Raw genomic sequence first — 16,328 nt, forward strand, 5'->3', positions numbered from 1 at the left:
CATTGTTTTCATTCGTTTAACAGATCTCTTTCAACGGAAATACCCCCAAAAGACTTGGTGTAGTTGATAGTGTAAGCGAAACATATGTGATGTGTTACGGACATATATCTTTAGTAAAGGAGTTAAATTTTAGCAGTATATGCTTATTTTCTACGAGGCCTGGATTGGAATGCCATCCTGCGCCACTATGTATGCCCTGATATTGGTCATATCGAATACATGTCCTCATACTGATGCCCATTTAAAGATGATACCTTTGAAAATAAATCGAGTTTTGTTTTGTTTTATTTTACCTCTCTCTCTGCTAGATAGCAGTCATCTTTTCTACATAACAGACATAATCAGAGATCAGATCATCAACCGAGTTTGTGAACAAGACAAGACAAGAGGGACGCTTGGTACTCCACACTACATAGTGGCCTGTCCAAAGTAGGTGATCAAAGATGTAACACTGCATGAATTTTGACAAATGACATTAGCTGAGGCTGTTCACAAAACGACAAAGAAGTCCCTTGTTTGGCGCCAACCGTAGAGGCAATTGAAGAAATAAAGGTGTTGGTAACACTTAGATCCTGAAAAATGTTTAAAAATCGCATTAAAGACAGTTAGGTAGTCAAATATCTAGAGATTGAATTTACTTATGATATAAAGTTACTGATTCAGAAAAGATTAAACAGTTTCAATAAAACATACATAATGGGAAACCTTCTTTAATTCAATTTGTTGCTAGAGGTTTGTCGCTAGTGTAACGGTCCGCTGTAGGCGGCGGATGTGCGTTCATAATAATGTAACGGTCCGCTGTAAGCGGCGGACGTTTGTTCGTAGCATTCCGTGATAGAACCCCGGGCTCTGTGTGGATAGAAAATTGAGTGTATATAAAGACCAGTGGACCCGTTCAGGGTCGAGCATGTTTTTCCCTGAAGGGATCTGTTGGCCTCGTTTTTGACGTCGCACGTTACACTAGAATGAAATTTGCACGTTTATTTTCGTTACCAATTACATCAATGTTTCGGTATGTTTACAGTATAATGCTTTGTGTGCCATATAATCATACATTATCAAATGGCATTTGAACAAAAAGTTCGCCCTTAGCTTCAGAATATTAAGAGTGATATCCCTCTCCAACCATGTTTAAAGTGTGCGCTTTATGCGTGGGCTTTGCATAAAGATAGCAAGTTATATGTTTTCTATGATGATTCAAAATTTATATTTCTAAAACGATATTGATACGCATCAGGCAGACATCAATATTCAAAAAAGTGTCCGGAAAATCTCTACATATCCATAAACAATAATAGTTGCCATTCGCTAGAGTATATAAAACACCCACGTCTATGTTAAGTTTGCATAATATGAGGCTATTTTAAGCTTATGTTCATGGTTGATATGTGTTGTGATATTTTTAGTTTCTTTTTTTGACCTGTACAGAAATGTTGATATATATTTATATTTGAAATGTTTACTTGTTACGATTTGTTTTATGTTTTATTCATTACTAATATAAATGTAGTATTGAATGCAAGTAGCATCTTTCGTGTATATTTACAATTGAAAAAAAGTTCGTAGGCAGGAACCGTTTCAGTACTGCAAGAGCGAAAATACAGGAATATCTATTTCTACGGTGTAAATATTGCACCATCTTCGGCACCCCAGCGTATCATAACCTATATGATACATTGAGAAAATTGGCTAGTGAAAATCTTAGTAAATCTTGAATATTCATAAGCATTTTCCGACCAATGAAATAGCTGATAAGAAAAAAAGGAAAGAATATCCTTTGTGAAGAGCTATCGGCATATTTAACAATATCCTGCCTAAAACGATTTGTAAGGCGTGATCTCATTGGATTATTTTTAACCGAGATTACATACGCCATAACTTTTCGGCCATTTCCGCCCCGCATGAGATGTGTCTCATGCAACTAATCAAGCGGCTGGATTTCATCTTCTAGCACACCGGATAGGCATTTCCGGTGAATTCAGCCGTGCTGGAAAACTCCATCTGGCATTCCCCCATGCCAGATGAGTCACGCGCTGTGACGTAATATTTTCAATTCCTTTTATAATACACTTTATATAATCATATTTATGAGATTTAAATAGATGAGTTCCATTAACATTAACTTTACAAAAAATGTACTTTCAAAAACAAAACAAAATAATCCTTAAAAGACGTGATATTAAAGGAACTTATTGACGTATGCAGTGAATACAAATTACTGTGCGTCATGACGTCAGTAAACATCATCGCACACGCTTTTCGGTGATATGTACAAAAATGCGCTTTTTATGTATTTTCTTCACTAAAAATGTAATTTACTTTGTGCTAGAAAAAAATATCTAGTATGTGTGTCCGTTCCGGATAGAAAAATCCGACCCTCGGGCACGCTGCGTTGCCGGTAACACGGAAAGCCTCGTTACCTGGCAACGCAGGTGCCCTCGGGTCGGAATTTTCTATCCGGAACGGGAACACATGACAGATATTATTATTATTAATTATTCATGAGAACGAGATTTTTACAGCTGATTTGCCCAGGGTATCATATCAGTTATGATACGCTTGGGTGCCCAGGATGCTGTTGCACGTGCTGTTTTAACCCAAGGAGCATAGTGATCTGTGTGGAGGGAGAACCTAGCGACATAGAAGCAATGCATGGTCTACGAAGCATTACGTTTCGTTTAGTCATCGCAAATATAGCTAGTATTCCCGTCATCGAGGTTCGGTTTGGACATTGCCGTGTACTAGCCATAGGGATTCTAAGACGCTTAGAACATTGGCATCGATCTGACTTTGCAGCGAGGAAAATAGAAGAACAGAACGAACTGCGGGCTCATTAGCTGCACTTACTGCTACGGACGCAATGAATAGCGCTGACTGCTGAAACTAAACCATGGACAATAATTTGGCAGAAATGTTTATTATGTCGAGACATGGAGTCCGCAGAACATCCGAAAAAAACATATCCGCTTGTCGAAGATGTCATTCACACTCAAGAATCATAAGTGCAAAAAATAGAAATTGACACACATGTACATTGTGAGAAAATTGAGTGTTTGGGTCAAGACTTATGACATTATGTCAAAGGTCATGGTCAGAGTAAAGGTCATTGTTCAATACGTTTTAGATTCAAGTTGAGTTTTTGTTAAAGTGCTAGTTTTCAACATTCGTTCTATCTTATAATATAAAACCGTCATATCTTTGGTACGGATTTCGACATGTTTTCATCAAAATGGCGGAGAGCGACACCTTCAGATCAAGGGCGATTGATCATGATTTAAGGTCAGGCAGCATGAATATTATCGACAATATTCAACTGGAAGCAGAGTGATGTTCCCTTATAGAGTGTATACACTTCGATTTTGTAAATACTTTGAAAAAATAATGTCAAAATAGTTGATTGACAAAACGATAATTCCTCAGAAAACGTGTTTTTTTTTTAATCTCGCTTTATCTCGGTAACGTGATTACCTCAACAGGACTCATTTTCGCTGACGACGTCACATATACGAGTATAAGGAAATAAAATATATCACATATCAAGATAACGACAGTGCATAAATATACCGGTCAATCTTCGTATGTATGACTTAAAACATAGCGATCCGGGGCGTAGCTAGGCCTAAAAAAACTCGAAGGCCCGATGGTACTATGTGAGTTTTGGGATACCAGACTTGCTTTGGTTATAATAATGTTTTATACAACTTTTGAGTTGATCAAAGTGTTTGAGTAGCTATTAGTTTTTATTGCATTTTGGGGTTATTTAATGTTGTTGTTTTTTTGTTTTTTTAAATGTAGGCCCAGGCCTACAAGGCCTATATGTAGCTACGCCACTGCGAAGTCACATAATAGTACACCGGAAGTGTAATGAGACGATAGAATAGTTGGTTGAGGTACTAAGGCACATCAGGATATACTTGATGCTTACTGTAGTACTCAGTGGATAATTGACAAAAGACACTCTAATTTAATATTGTATTTGTTAGAAACATTCCTAACTCAATCATCGTTTGACCTTACATGACAAGTCTACGTTTACAAGAGAGCATGTGTTTTTGTATAGCAATGGGGTTGAACAGCCATGAATTCGTTTTTGAGTTTTTGACAATTCGTATTGTCGTCGCATATATCATATAAAGATAATTTTTGGACCATGACCTTCAAGTACTAGTATGCGTTTTATCTTTTGGTCGTGACATGATCTCAGATCTCAGTCTGATATTATAATGTCGTAGTTTTGGTCACAGTTTCTCCCACTTACATACATACGATTTTTTAGTTGAAAGCATCCTCGGCACCCTAGTGTATTCATTAACATCTTCGCCACACCAGCGCTTTAATAAACATTCTCTAAACCCCAGCGCTTTCATAAACATCCATGGCACTCCAGCGTATTCATAAAATTCCTCGGAACCCAAGCGTATTCATAAAATTCCTCGGCACCAAGCGTATTCATAAACATTATCGGCACCCAAGCGTATTCTTAAACAACCTCGGCACCCAAGCGTTTTCATAAACATCCTCGACACCGAAGCGTATTCATAATCATCCACGGCACCCCAGCGTATTCTTAAACATCCTTGTCACCCCAGCATATCTATAAACATCATCAGCACCCATGCGTATTCATCAACAGTCCTCGACACTCCAGCGTATTCATTAACATCCTCGGCATCCCAACGAATTCATAAATATCATCAGCATCCCAGCGTATTCGGAATCATCCTCTGCACTCCAGCGTATGCATAAAAATCTTCGGCACCCACAACGTATTCAACACCATCAACGTCGCCCCAGCGTGTTCATAACATTCTCGTCACCCCAACCTTTTCATAAATATCCTCGGCACCCCAGCGTAGTCATAAACATCCTCGGCACCGCAGCGTATTCTTAAACAACCTCAGCACCCAGCGTATATATAAGCATCATCGGTACCCCAGCGTATTTATAAACATCATCAGCACCCAAGCGTATTCATATACATCCCCTGCACCTCAGCGTTTTCATAAACATCCTCGGCACCTCAGCGTATTCATAAACATCCTTGGCACCGCAGCGTATTCATAAACATCCTTGGTACCCCAACGTTTTCATAAATATCCTCGGCACCCCAGCGTATTCAAAAACATCCTTGGCACCGCAGCGTATTCTTCAACATCCTCTGCACCCCAGCGTTTTTATCAACATCCTCAGCACCCAAGCGTATTCATAAACATCCTCGGCACCCAAGCGTATTTATTAAATTCCTCGGCACCCCAGCGTATTCATAAACATCCTCGGCACCCCAGCGTATTCATAAACATCCTCGGCATAGAAGCACATTCATAATCATCTTCGGCACCCAAGCGTATTCATAAACATCCTCGGTACCCCAGCACATTCATTATAATCCTCGGCACCCAAGCGTATTCTTAAACATCCTAGGCACCCCAGCGTATTCATAAACATCCTCGGCTTTCCAGCGTTTTCATAAACATCCGCGGCAATCTAGCGTATTTATAATCATTCTCGACACTTCAGCTTATTTATAATCATTCTCGGCACCCCAGTGTTTTCTTAATCTCTATGATACATTATAAATACGTTGGGGTGCCGAGGATGGTCGAGAGGTCCAAATCCTCAATTTCTATCTGACGGAATCAATGGAACATAATGTGTCGTAGTGTTCTAAAAATGTGTCATGAAAATTGGTAAATGCCATCATTTCCCATAGTGTACGAAAGCTGACGGAACGGATATTGATAGCCCTTTTATTACGTTCAGTAAACACTATACGATCTGGAACTAATTCAGAGAACAGAACACATTTCTAATTAGGGTGGTTAATGTCTTCACACCTCATATTTTATGTTTCAACTGTAACTTTAATTAGCGTTATATAAAGCATGCTGATCAAATGATAGCTGAAACAATTTTAGTATGAATGATATAAAACTTTTACCCCTTAATTTAAGGGGAACCAATGTGTATCAAGCTTTAAGTTTTAAAACATAATTGTGTTTTTTTTTGGAAAAACCAGGAATACTATTCCACAAAAAGCAGGGGTTTCACCCTGCAAACTTCAATTTGTCATGCTATTATGTTCTTAATTAACCTGTTTGTGCATATCCTTATCATTGTATTCTTACACTGTAGGTTACAAGTTTACAACAATGGTGACATTCTCAATCTCATTAACCTTTGTACATTTGATCATACCTATGCCCTTACAGACAAAAGTTTTAAAGTTCTTTAGTTCTCTACAACTACTGGGGTCAATCATTCAATCCACTTTAGTATTGAGTTGCAAGCAAACGGCCTATCGCACGACTGCATCCATTGTTCGTTGATTACACCAAAAGAGGAAGTTTGAATACAATCATTTGTATTTTCTGATCGAGGCCACGTTAAATCTGTTTGGTTTTTCTTCTTTTTTCAATTAATAATTTTATTATAATTTTGAATTGTATTTGTTAACATATCTTTATACATTATGAGGTTGTTATTTAATACACGAATATAATTGGGGTTTGTCCTATTTGAATGAAACAGGTGAGTATATCACATGTTTATCATGCAGACGACACAATGAATAAATGATTATGAATACGGACGCTATGTTTCTCAGGTGACACAATGTAGATGTGGCGGATGCATGATGGACATATGTTAAATACCATAACAGCCTTGTGATGCTCGTATGAATATTTATTGGTATGCATTAAATCTGGCCCCATTATCACAAAAAATACTCAAGTCAAATCACAAACTCAATCTCAATTTATTATTAAAAATCTTGCATATTTTATGCTGTTTAAAAACGCATGTTCTTATAGAGTGTGTTGATAAAAGCGTCTGTCAATATTTAAAGAAAACTAATAATAGAGCAAAAAATATTCTTGAGTAATTGTTAAAAAACAATAAATTGTACTCAAGTTCCTTTTTGGGCGTTGAATATGTTTTCCTTAGGAATATAGACCAAAGGATTTAATCAACATACCCAATGATAGAATGTAGTTTCAAAAGGTGTAAAAACATATATTATTTTTAGAATTTTTTTTTATGTGGTAAATCGAGATGAGACTAAAATTGAGATTTGACTTAAGTATGTTCGTGATATTGGGGGCAGGTCACCTCGGCCACTTTCGGACAAAGTCAGAATTCTTTTACATTTAATTACGCTGCAAATAGAAAGCGCAGTTATTTCCTCTCATGGCGGCGATGTCCGGGTAGTTCCGATTCGGTATGTAGTATGTACCATGAAATAGAAAACATGAACTTTAATAAAACATACTTTGGATGTGCTTAAACAATGTTCTTTAATAACTCATATTCATAAGATTTAGAGACAACTTCTCCTACATTGTTTTCATTATGAGATTGTATGTCATTGCTGTGTTTTCTTTTTTTAAGTTGCCCTTTTCTTTTCGTTGACCTGACAGCCACGACGTCCGTTCCTAAATTATATGAAATTATATATATTTGTTCTTTTTATCAAGCTTAAGCGATGTAGTTTTTTTTTAAACCAACTATGACGCTTTGTTTTATGTCCAATGCCAATATTCATGCCTTTCTAGAATGAGATCATAAGAATATATCAAGCCTAGCCTTATGCACTTTAAATAATGACCTACAGATTCGTCATAAGTCATACAGTGATAGTTTTTTGCATTGAATATATGTTTTTATGAGTTAATTGCGGATGATATTATAAGAGGGAACACTTATGTAAGACAACATTTGTATTAATATGGTATTTGTTTTATTTACTTATAATATATCACTAGTCAAACATTCGTTTGAAGTAGTGATTAATGAAACAGTTATTTTTAACTAATAAACCCACTCATGAATAAAACATTAGCGTGTTACAATGAAGGAATGCAGTTTTAAGCTTACCTTTATTATGAGCTAACCTAGCCCCAAGAATGATGGCTCCATTGATGGTACCTAGCTCTCAGCATGATGACCCTAGCCGCCAGAATGATTGCTCCATTGATGTACCCTAGCTGCCAGAATGATTGCTCCATTGATGGTACCTAGCTCCCAGCATGATGACCCTAGCCGCCAGAATGATTGCTCCATTGATGGTACCTAGCTCCCAGCATGATTGCTCCATTGATGTACCCTAGCCGCCAGAATGATTGCTCCATTGATGGTACCTAGCTCCCAGCATGATTGCTCCATTGATGTACCCTAGCTGCCAGAATGATTGCTGCATTGATGGTACCTAGCTCCCAGCATGATGACCCTAGCCGCCAGAATGATTGCTCCATTGATGTACCCTAGCTGCCAGAATGATTGCTCCATTGATGTACCCTAGCTGCCAGAATGATTGCTCCATTGATGGTACCTAGCTCCCAGCATGATGACCCTAGCTGCCAGAATGATTGCTCCATTGATGTACCCTAGCTGCCAGAATGATTGCTCCATTGATGTACCCTAGCCGCCAGAATGATTGCTCCATTGATGTACCCTAGCTCCCAGCATGATGACCCTAGCCGCCAGAATGATTGCTCCATTGATGTACCCTAGCTCCCAGCATGATGACCCTAGCCGCCAGAATGATTGCTCCATTGATGGTACCTAGCTCCCAGCATGATGTACCCTAGCTGCCAGAATGATTGCTCCATTGATGTACCCTAGCTGCCAGAATGATTGCTCCATTGATGGTACCTAGCTCCCAGCATGATGACCCTAGCCGCCAGAATGATTGCTCCATTGATGTACCCTAGCTGCCAGAATGATGGCACTATTGATGGTACCTAGCTCCCAGCATGATGACCCTAGCCGCCAGAATGATTGCTCCATTGATGGTACCTAGCTCCCAGCATGATGACCCTAGCCGCCAGAATGATTGCTCCATTGATGGTACCTAGCTCCCAGCATGATGACCCTAGCCGCCAGAATGATTGCTCCATTGATGGTACCTAGCTCCCAGCATGATGTACCCTAGCCGCCAGAATGATTGCTCCATTGATGTACCCTAGTTGCCAGAATGATTGCTCCATTGATGGTACCTAGCTCCCAGCATGATGACCCTAGCCGCCAGAATGATTGCTCCATTGATGGTACCTAGCTCCCAGCATGATGTACCCTAGCCGCCAGAATGATTGCTCCATTGATGTACCCTAGCTCCCAGCATGATGTACCCTAGCCGCCAGAATGATTGCTCCATTGATGGTACCTAGCTCCCAGCATGATGTACCCTAGCCGCCAGAATGATTGCTCCATTGATGTACCCTAGCTGCCAGAATGATTGCTCCATTGATGGTACCTAGCTCCCAGCATGATGACCCTAGCTGCCAGAATGATTGCTCCATTGATGTACCCTAGTTGCCAGAATGATTGCTCCATTGATGTACCCTAGCTCCCAGCATGATGGCCCTAGTTGCCAGAATGATTGCTCCATTGATGTACCCTAGCTCCCAGCATGATGGCCCTAGCCGCCAGAATGATTGCTCCATTGATGGTACCTAGCTCCCAGCATGATTGCTCCATTGATGTACCCTAGCCGCCAGAATGATTGCTCCATTGATGTACCCTAGCTGCCAGAATGATTGCTGCATTGATGTACCCTAGCTGCCAGAATGATTGCTCCATTGATGGTACCTAGCTTCCAGCATGATGACCCTAGCTGCCAGAATGATTGCTGCATTGATGGTACCTAGCTTCCAGCATGATGACCCTAGCTGCCAGAATGATTGCTCCATTGATGGTACCTAGCTTCCAGCATGATGACCCTAGCTCCCAGAATGATTGCTCCATTGATGGTACCTAGCTTCCAACATGATGACCCTAGCTGCCAGAATGATTGCTGCATTGATGTACCCTAGCTGCCAGAATGATTGCTCCATTGATGGTACCTAGCTCCCAGCATGATGACCCTAGCTGCCAGAATGATTGCTCCATTGATGTACCCTAGCTGCCAGAATGATTGCTCCATTGATGTACCCTAGCTGCCAGAATGATTGCTCCATTGATGTACCCTAGCTGCCAGAATGATTGCTCCATTGATGTACCCTAGCTGCCAGAATGATTGCTCCATTGATGTACCCTAGCTGCCAGAATGATTGCTCCATTGATGTACCCTAGCTGCCAGAATGATTGCTCCATTGATGGTACCTAGCTTCCAGCATGATGACCCTAGCTGCCAGAATGATTGCTCCATTGATGTACCCTAGCTCCCAGAATGATGGCACTATTGATGTACCCTAGCTCCAAGCATGCTAACACCATTGATGTAACCTAGCTCCCAGAATGATGGCATCATTACTGCACCCTAGGTCCTAGAATTATTGCACCATTGATGTACCCTAGCTCCCAGCATGCTAACACCACTGATGTAACCTTGTTCCAAGAATGATGGCACCATTTATGTACCCTAGCTCCCATAATGATGGCACCATTTATGTACCCTAGGTCCTAGAATGATGGCACCATTGATGTTCCCTAGGTCCTAGAATGATAGCACCATTGATGTACCCTAGGTACTAGAATGATGGCACCATTTATGTACCCTAACTCCCAGAATGATGGCATCATTTATGTACCCTAACTCCCAGAATGATAGCACCATTTATGTACCCTAGGTCCTAGAATGATGGCACCATTTATGTACCCTAACTCCCAGAATGATAGCACCATTTATGTACCCTAACTCCCAGAATGATGGCATCATTTATGTACCCTAACTCCCAGAATGATGGCACCATTTATGTACCCTAGGTCCTAGAATGATGGCACCATTTATGTACCCTAACTCCCAGAATGATGGCACCATTTATGTACCCTAGCTCCCATAATGATGGCACCATTTATGTACCCTAGGTCCTAGAATGATGGCACCATTTATGTACCCTAGGTCCTAGAATGATGGCACCATTGATGTACCCTAGGTCCTAGAATGATGGCACCATTGATGTACCCTAGGTCCTAGAATGATGGCACCATTGATGTACCCTAGGTCCTAGAATGATGGCACCATTGATGTACCCTAGGTCCTAGAATGATGGCACCATTGATGTACCCTAGGTCCTAGAATGATGGCACCATTGATGTACCCTAGGTCCTAGAATGATGGCACCATTTATGTACCCTAGGTCCTAGAATGATAGCACCATTGATGTACCCTAGGTCCTAGAATGATGGCACCATTGATGTACCCTAGCTCCCAGAATGATGGCACCATTTATGTACCCTAGCTCCCAGAATGATGGCACCATTTATGTACCCTAGCTCCCAGAATGATGGCACCATTGATGTACCCTAGCTCCTAGAATGATGGCACCATTGATGTACCCTAGCTTCCAGCATGCTAACACCATTGATATAACCTTGTTCCCAGAATGATGGCACCATTTATGTTCCCTAGCTCCCAGAATGATGGCATCATTGATGCACTCTAGGTCCCAGAATGATAGCACCATTTATGTACCCTAACTCCCAGAACGATGGCACCATTTATGTACCCTAGCTCCTAGAATGATGGCACCATTGATGTACTCTTGCTTCCAGCATGCTAACACCATTGATGTAACCTTGTTCCCAGAATGATGGCACCATTTATGTCCCCTAGCTCCAAGAATGATGGCATCATTGCTGCACTCTTGGTCGCAGAATGATGACACCATTGATGTACCCTAGCTCCCAGCATGCTAACACCATTGATGTAACCTTGTTCCCAGAATAATGACACCATTAATGTAACCCACGACCTAGCTCAAAGAATTATGGTACTATTGATCTTACCAATACAAAGAATGATGACACAGTTGATGAATCCAGCTACCTAGCTCAAAGAATAATGACACTGTTGTAGTTGATGTAAACTACTACCTAGCTCCCAGAATGATTTCCCTATTGTTGTGATCAGCTGCTGAGTTTTTGTTTGTTTATGATTTGCGTTAATTGGACGATTTTAGATTCCGGTATGTTTCAGAAGAATCCACATTACAAAAAGTGCACAGATACTGCGAAGGGCTCATTTACCTCGAGAATAGATGTTTTCAAAATTTGAAGAACAATATAAAGAGGAAAATTGTCTTTTTCTAGCTACACATTGATGCCAAAAAATATTCTGTTACTACCAGCTGTATGATTGTTAATTCATTTTCTTGCCTTTCAAAATAGTTTTACTACAGTCTAAAATCTGCACTCTCACAGATATACCATTTTTACAACTTTTTATTTTTTGTCTTGGAAAGAGCAAATATTTTGCTTAATGTCTGTAATTCAATGATATAAGGTTGCTGACAAAAAATCAGATTGTAGATTTTCATATTTCCATTCGAAAAGTAATGTTGTATAGCTTAAACCGTTACTAACGATTTAAGAAAAATACATAAACATCAATTTTTGAACTTAAATATAAATACCTGCGATCTAAGTTTTTGTCAGCAGTCTTTTATAAATGGTTTCCATGAATTTTCGCAAAGACTGGCTCGTTCCAAGACAAAAAATAATAATAATAATAATTTGCCAAAAAGATCAATCTGTGAGAGTGCAGCTTTAAGAATAGATTTGATAGATTTACTACAGCTTTAATCGACTAATTATAATAATTCGAATCAATTTATCATCTTATTTCAGATGTCGAACATCCTACCCAGAAACCATGTTTTCAACAATACCGGTCTCATGGCGTGATGGCTATTCTCAAAACGTGACCTTGACAGAACTTAATAACGACCTTGTCCTACTGCACGCTCCCGCGATAGTCATCTTTACCGTCCTCATGGTTATTGGTGTTCTTGGCAATGTTGTAGTGCTGATCATCTTTATTCCATCTCCTTCGTCTTTACAAAAGGTACGGTCGTTGATTTGAATGACAACAACAATGATATATTTTATTAAATATTTGCCATGACTAATGATGTTTGAATTACTTATTTAAAAATAGGAATAATCTGATGATGACGCTTAAAAATACCGAAATACCGAATAGTAGTCAGTTACGTTAGGTGTAGCGATTAACCTCCAAACATCATAACCTTCTTTATTTGAAGTCATTTATTTTCTTACTTTTTCGTTTTTATCCGAAATATTATACCCGTGCTTTCTTATTCCATGCGTATATGCGCCGATACTTTACAAATGTTATCTTATGTGTTCTTATTTCATGAGGGCAAACAGCAATAGTATACCCATGGGTTAATTTATGAATACGTTATTTTAATATGCATGCATTATTATTCAATTTGTGCGATCTCAAATAGTTCATACATGTTTTCCAATTGCATAAGCCCCAATTAACTTACATGCCATCATGTTGGTAGCCCCGTGAGATCTTATTTCATGTGAACAAACACGAAAGGTTTACGTGTGCGTTCTCATTTTTCATTTCATTTCGTGCATTGAACAACACATTTTGCACACATGTGTTGATTTTACATACGCCAATGGTTTACCTAGTTTTCTTAGCTCATGTTTACATACGCTTATAGTTTACCAATGTTTTTTTTCTTATTTACATGTACATACATGTATAACAATAATTTGACTGTGCTTTCTGGTTACAGGTTTGTATTCTATGGTTGGCAGTCATCGACTTAGTGGCGTGTTGCGTTGGAATACCCATTCTCTTAGTCAGCATGTATCTCCCATATCACTTCCCGTCCGAGAAACTTTGTCAAAGCGTTCGCTTTATGCACGTTTTCCTCGTCAGTAATGCCATCTTCATTCTCGTGTTCATCGCTGTGGAACGCCAGAGAACGCTTGGAAAACTAGGTAAAATCATGTTTATTTTTTTGTTATAATATATCGATCTCAAACAGTTGTTGTTGTTTTTTACTTCGGTCCAACAGATTAACCGTTAGACAGTAATGAAAACAGAAGTTGTAAAGCTCATTTAAAGATAACACGATTAGAAGTACATGTATATTGAACTACATTTAGAAGAAATCATTAAACGGCTTTAAAACCAGTGTATAGTTTTGTTTGAAAATTTTATATTACCGGAAAGCTTTCATGCGTGCTTAATGATCAGAGTGAATTATGTTATACTTGTTAGTTTTGTCTAAAAAGCCTAGTTTAAGCCTTCTATAAGTGACCCCCGCCAAAAAAACAACAACAACAAAACTGTGTATAGTACACAACTTCTGTGTATTGATCTTAATCTGTATTGCCTTGTGCTGTCTATCAGACCTCTGATCTGAGTATCTTGTTGTGCAGTTCAAGTTTTATTATAGAAATAGTCATTCCTTTATGGCACTGAGCCAATTAACAAATAAACAGGAAATTGGCCCCTACTGTGACACAAGTGCAATTAACAGGGGGTGCACAGCATGGGATCATCATGCCAAACATTCCTTAAACTAGGCCTTTAACACTAGTTTGTTATAGTTTCTTATCTGATATGAACTAGGTGATTTTCTAATTGAATCCTGGCGCTAACACTAAATAAATTGGTATGATCTAACAGGTATCATATGAATATCTCATGTGACAAATCGATACGGTAGTTTAACAGCGTACTTTATATATGTTACTTTCACAATTATTTAGGTCAGAGAACGTCGGTTACGAGAACAAATGTGATTTGCTGCATCGCGTGTTTTGCTGGTGGAGTGATTGCAGCTCCTTCGGTGATAGTGTACGGTAATAGGACTGTTCAGACAGGAGTATATAACATGACGGGAACCGAGTGTTTTGTACAGGACCATTTAGAAAATGCTCTGTTGGCAAAGCTTTATTTCGTTTTCCAGCTTGTGTTAACGGTGGTTTGTTTAGTGATAATGATTATTATGTACGTGAAAATAGGGCGTATGCTTAAATGGCACAAGACATTTAGGAAAAAATCCTTGCGTTTGTCAACAAGTAGTATCGCCACTTCTTCATCTCGCTTGTCTACGAATGGAAGACATGCTCCGAGTACTATAACTGACAGTCATAATTCGTGTCAATGGAACAGCCGAAGAAGCAAGAGTCATAAACCAAGACAAGATGCAGACACAATTTCTGATGAAATGACCAAGATGTTCTTCGCAGTAACTGTGATATTCTTTTTTTCATTTATTCCACATTTGATAATTATTGTGATGACGCAATTTAATAAGAAATTTTCGCAGGATATGACGTCCTCAGATATTGTATTTTACAATATATTCTTGCGTTCTTTCGTCATTAATAATGTGACAAATCCTATTGTGTATTTAGTATTTATGTTGAATTTTCGAAAAGCATGTCGAAAATTGTTTTGCCGTTGTTTTCATGTGAAGGAAACATATAGTGTTACATGATATATATATTAGTTTTATGAGTGCAGTGTCATCAAAAAAGTATTGCTATTTCAATACGTTAAGACAGACAACAAATACCGTTTATTTCGACTTGTAAAATTCAAATTGTCAACAACACATATGATGTATAATGTATATATAATGATAAATGTTAACGTGCATGAATAGTAACAAACAATGTTGTACTAAAAACACAAACAAAGTATTTCGTTAGTGTGTTCTAGAATTGATGAATAGTGTATACTATGAAAATAAACGAAATAATTTGCAATATGTATTGCGTTAAATGGAACTGCTTTCTGGCGCATACAACTTAGATAAGATAACAAGAAACTAACTACTGAATTATTGCGGCGATTAAAATTAGGGACTTGGATGAGTTTCTGTGCTATATGTATTTTTTAACCTTTGCAAAAACAGAAAAATATACTGTATTATAAAAATACGATACAAAAATGAGAATTATGTCGTAATCTGTTGATTTTTTTGCGATGACTTTGAGCATTTAATAGGCGAAGGGAATGCGATATACTATGAGGAAGGCGCTTCTTTGGGGATGACGGTATTGATGTCGTAGAGAACTTCTGACTAACCCATTCATTTTTTGTATTCTATATACTACTGTTCAATACCAGGAACTACAAACTACTCTGAAATTAAATATAAGTGGAATGTCTCTTTTCGGGAGCAGTTCCGCTCCGGGATTATTGCTAATTTACCTGCTTTTAACAATATAGTCAATAGTGCAGATTGCTCGAGCAAAGATTCCGTTAATAATATGTTATCTATGTTTACAAATACAATACGAAGTGTAGCCGATCCATTGTTTTCTAAAGAATGTTTTTATACAGATGAAGTTTATTTTGAAAATTATACAAGTAGTAATAAAGGTTGGTTTGACCATGACTGTATCGTTGCACGGAACCTGTATTTAGAAGCAGTTAGAATTTTTAATATTGATAAATCAGATTCTAACAGATTAATTTTATGTGAACGGAAAACTCATTATAAGACAATTGTCCGTAAAAAGAAGAATACTGATTACAAAAAGAGAATGGGAGATATTGAAAACTTAAGAAAGAGGAGACCTAGAGAGTTTTGGAAACATTTTAA

At 38.5% G+C, this 16,328-nt stretch overlaps 1 protein-coding gene across 2 annotated transcripts; it reads left to right on the forward strand.

The window, feature by feature from the left end:
* The first annotated feature begins 7,609 nt into the window (after positions 1–7,609).
* LOC128222639 (probable G-protein coupled receptor 45) lies at positions 7,610–15,476 on the forward strand. Of its 2 annotated transcripts, none has more exons than XM_052931733.1 (4): positions 7,610–7,704; positions 12,568–12,784; positions 13,497–13,704; positions 14,482–15,476. In XM_052931733.1, exons 2-4 carry the CDS (start codon positions 12,593–12,595, stop codon positions 15,213–15,215), a joined length of 1,134 nt encoding a protein of 377 aa, XP_052787693.1. In that variant the 5' UTR covers positions 7,610–7,704; positions 12,568–12,592; the 3' UTR covers positions 15,216–15,476. The 2 variants fall into 2 exon arrangements, with proteins under 2 accessions (XP_052787693.1, XP_052787694.1); XM_052931734.1 differs by having other exon boundaries at positions 7,659–7,729.
* The last annotated feature ends 852 nt before the right edge of the window (positions 15,477–16,328 follow it).

The sequence above is a fragment of the Mya arenaria genome, chromosome 16, assembly GCF_026914265.1.
Source record: "Mya arenaria isolate MELC-2E11 chromosome 16, ASM2691426v1".
NCBI lineage: Eukaryota > Metazoa > Mollusca > Bivalvia > Myida > Myidae > Mya > Mya arenaria.

Bases quoted from the DNA above. Each gene is read 5' to 3' on its own strand.
- LOC128222639 (XM_052931733.1), top strand. From the start codon at position 12,593: ATGTTTTCAACAATACCGGTCTCATGGCGTGATGGCTATTCTCAAAAC. The intron at 12,785-13,496 runs GTACGGTCGTTG...TTCTGGTTACAG, and splicing joins CTCCTTCGTCTTTACAAAAG to GTTTGTATTCTATGGTTGGC. The intron at 13,705-14,481 runs GTAAAATCATGT...ACAATTATTTAG, and splicing joins GAGAACGCTTGGAAAACTAG to GTCAGAGAACGTCGGTTACG.